This window comes from Cebus imitator, unplaced genomic scaffold (genome assembly GCF_001604975.1).
Source record: "Cebus imitator isolate Cc_AM_T3 unplaced genomic scaffold, Cebus_imitator-1.0 Scaffold287, whole genome shotgun sequence".
Lineage (NCBI taxonomy): Eukaryota > Metazoa > Chordata > Mammalia > Primates > Cebidae > Cebus > Cebus imitator.
Genome location: NW_016107602.1, coordinates 652531 through 654241, shown reverse-complemented (window position 1 = coordinate 654241; position 1711 = coordinate 652531). Strand labels below are relative to the sequence as shown.

The window sequence follows — 1711 nt, the reverse complement described above, 5'->3', positions numbered from 1 at the left end:
GTGATCCACCCGCCTCGGCCTCCCAAAGTGCTGGGATTACAGGCTTGAGCCACTGCGCCCAGCCTGGCTAGGCTTTTCTTAAACTCCTGACCTCAAGTGATCTGCCTACCATGGCCTCCCAAAGTGTTGAGATTACAGGCGTGTTGGGATTACAGGCATGTGCCACCACACCTGGCTTGAATGACTTTTTCATGGAGGAATGCCATTGTCCAGGCAGATGTGCCACTTCATTGATTGCCAGGGATGACTCAGTTGTCTGGCTAGTTGGGTAAGGGAGGTGTTTCTTCCTTCCCTTCTCTGTGTGTATGTTACTAAAACTGTTCATTTACATTTCATAGCAGCTCAAGTGGGACTGTTCTTCAGTACTTTTGTAGCTTTTCCTTTCTGCGACTCCTTTGAGGAGGCTTTGTCGTGTGAAGGGAAAAATTTAATGAAATGATTACGTGGAGACTTCTGACTAATCATATTGTGGCAATGGAACTACTTTCACTTCCTCTTTTAAAGAAACAGGTAACAGAAAGCCTGCTCTTGGCCATATCCATTAGTCACATAGCAGTGACAATTTAAAATTTGGTCAGTAGCCAGGTGTGGTGCTGCATGTCTGTAGTCAAGGCTACTTAGGAGGCTGAGGCAGGAGAATCACTTGAACCCAGGAGGCGGAGCCTGGGCAACAAGAGCAAAACTCCTTCTAAAAAATAAAATTAAAAAAAAAATGTGGTCAGGAATAGATTCTGTATGCTTTATTTTGGATATATACAATGTTAAGAACAAAATGACCAGATATGGTGGCTCATGCCTGTAATTCCAGCACTTTGGGAGGCCCAGACAGGAGGATTGCTTGAGCCCAGGAGGTCGAGGCTGTAGTGAGCATCTATATAATTTGGTGTCTGTAAACCTCATGTAGTATTTTTATACAAATATAAATGAAAGTTATGTGTTACCCCCCCCAAAAAAAAGAGAGAAATATGTTACCTACTTCAGAAAATTGAATTGTCTAAATAAATATCTAAATATCCCAGCACTTTGGGAGGCTGAGGCAGGCAGATCACCTAAAGTCAGGAATTTGAGACCAGTCTGGACAACATGGTGAAACACTGTCTCTACTAATAATTCAAAAATTAGCTGGGTGTGGTGACACACATCTGTAATTACAGCTACTTGGGAAGCTGAGGCAGGAGAATTGCTTGAACCCAGGAGGCTGAGGTTGCAGTGAGCCAAAATCGCATCACTGCACTCCAGCCTAGACAACAAGAGCAAAACTCCGTTCTCCAAAAAAAAAAATAATAATAATAATAAATATTTGTCCTTGTCATATATTTCTGTGTATAAATATATGATTATTTTTTCACAAAATTTACATTATGAAATTTGTTTAGTGATCATCACTTTTGGGGTTTTAAAGTGAGCTTTACTTTACTTTTGTATTTTTTAGGAGACCCGTGTACAGTGTCATCTCAGTTGGAGTTAGAAGAAGCCTTTAGACTTTATGAGCTAAACAAGGATTCTGAACTCTTGATTCATGGTAAGAGAGTAGTCATTTCATACTTGTCCAGAGTGATTGATAATTTATTTGAAATCACTCTTTATTCTTGACCATTTTGAAACATAATCCTAGTGTCACTTTCTTAATCTGTGTGACTCATGCCTAAGTAATTTTTCTTATGCAGTAGTTTCTCACATGCTACAGAAGGTAAAAATTTTTTTTTTTTTT

General features: G+C 39.8%; 1 protein-coding gene across 1 annotated transcript in view; it reads left to right on the top strand.

Moving 5' to 3' along the window:
- The window catches only part of PRKCI (protein kinase C iota), an 88068-nt gene that overhangs the window by 37520 nt on the left and 48837 nt on the right, over positions 1–1711 (top strand). Inside the window, exon 3 of the mRNA XM_017501972.2 lies at positions 1433–1522. Coding sequence (XP_017357461.1) covers positions 1433–1522 — 90 coding nt within the window. The remainder of the gene's footprint in view (positions 1–1432; positions 1523–1711) is intronic.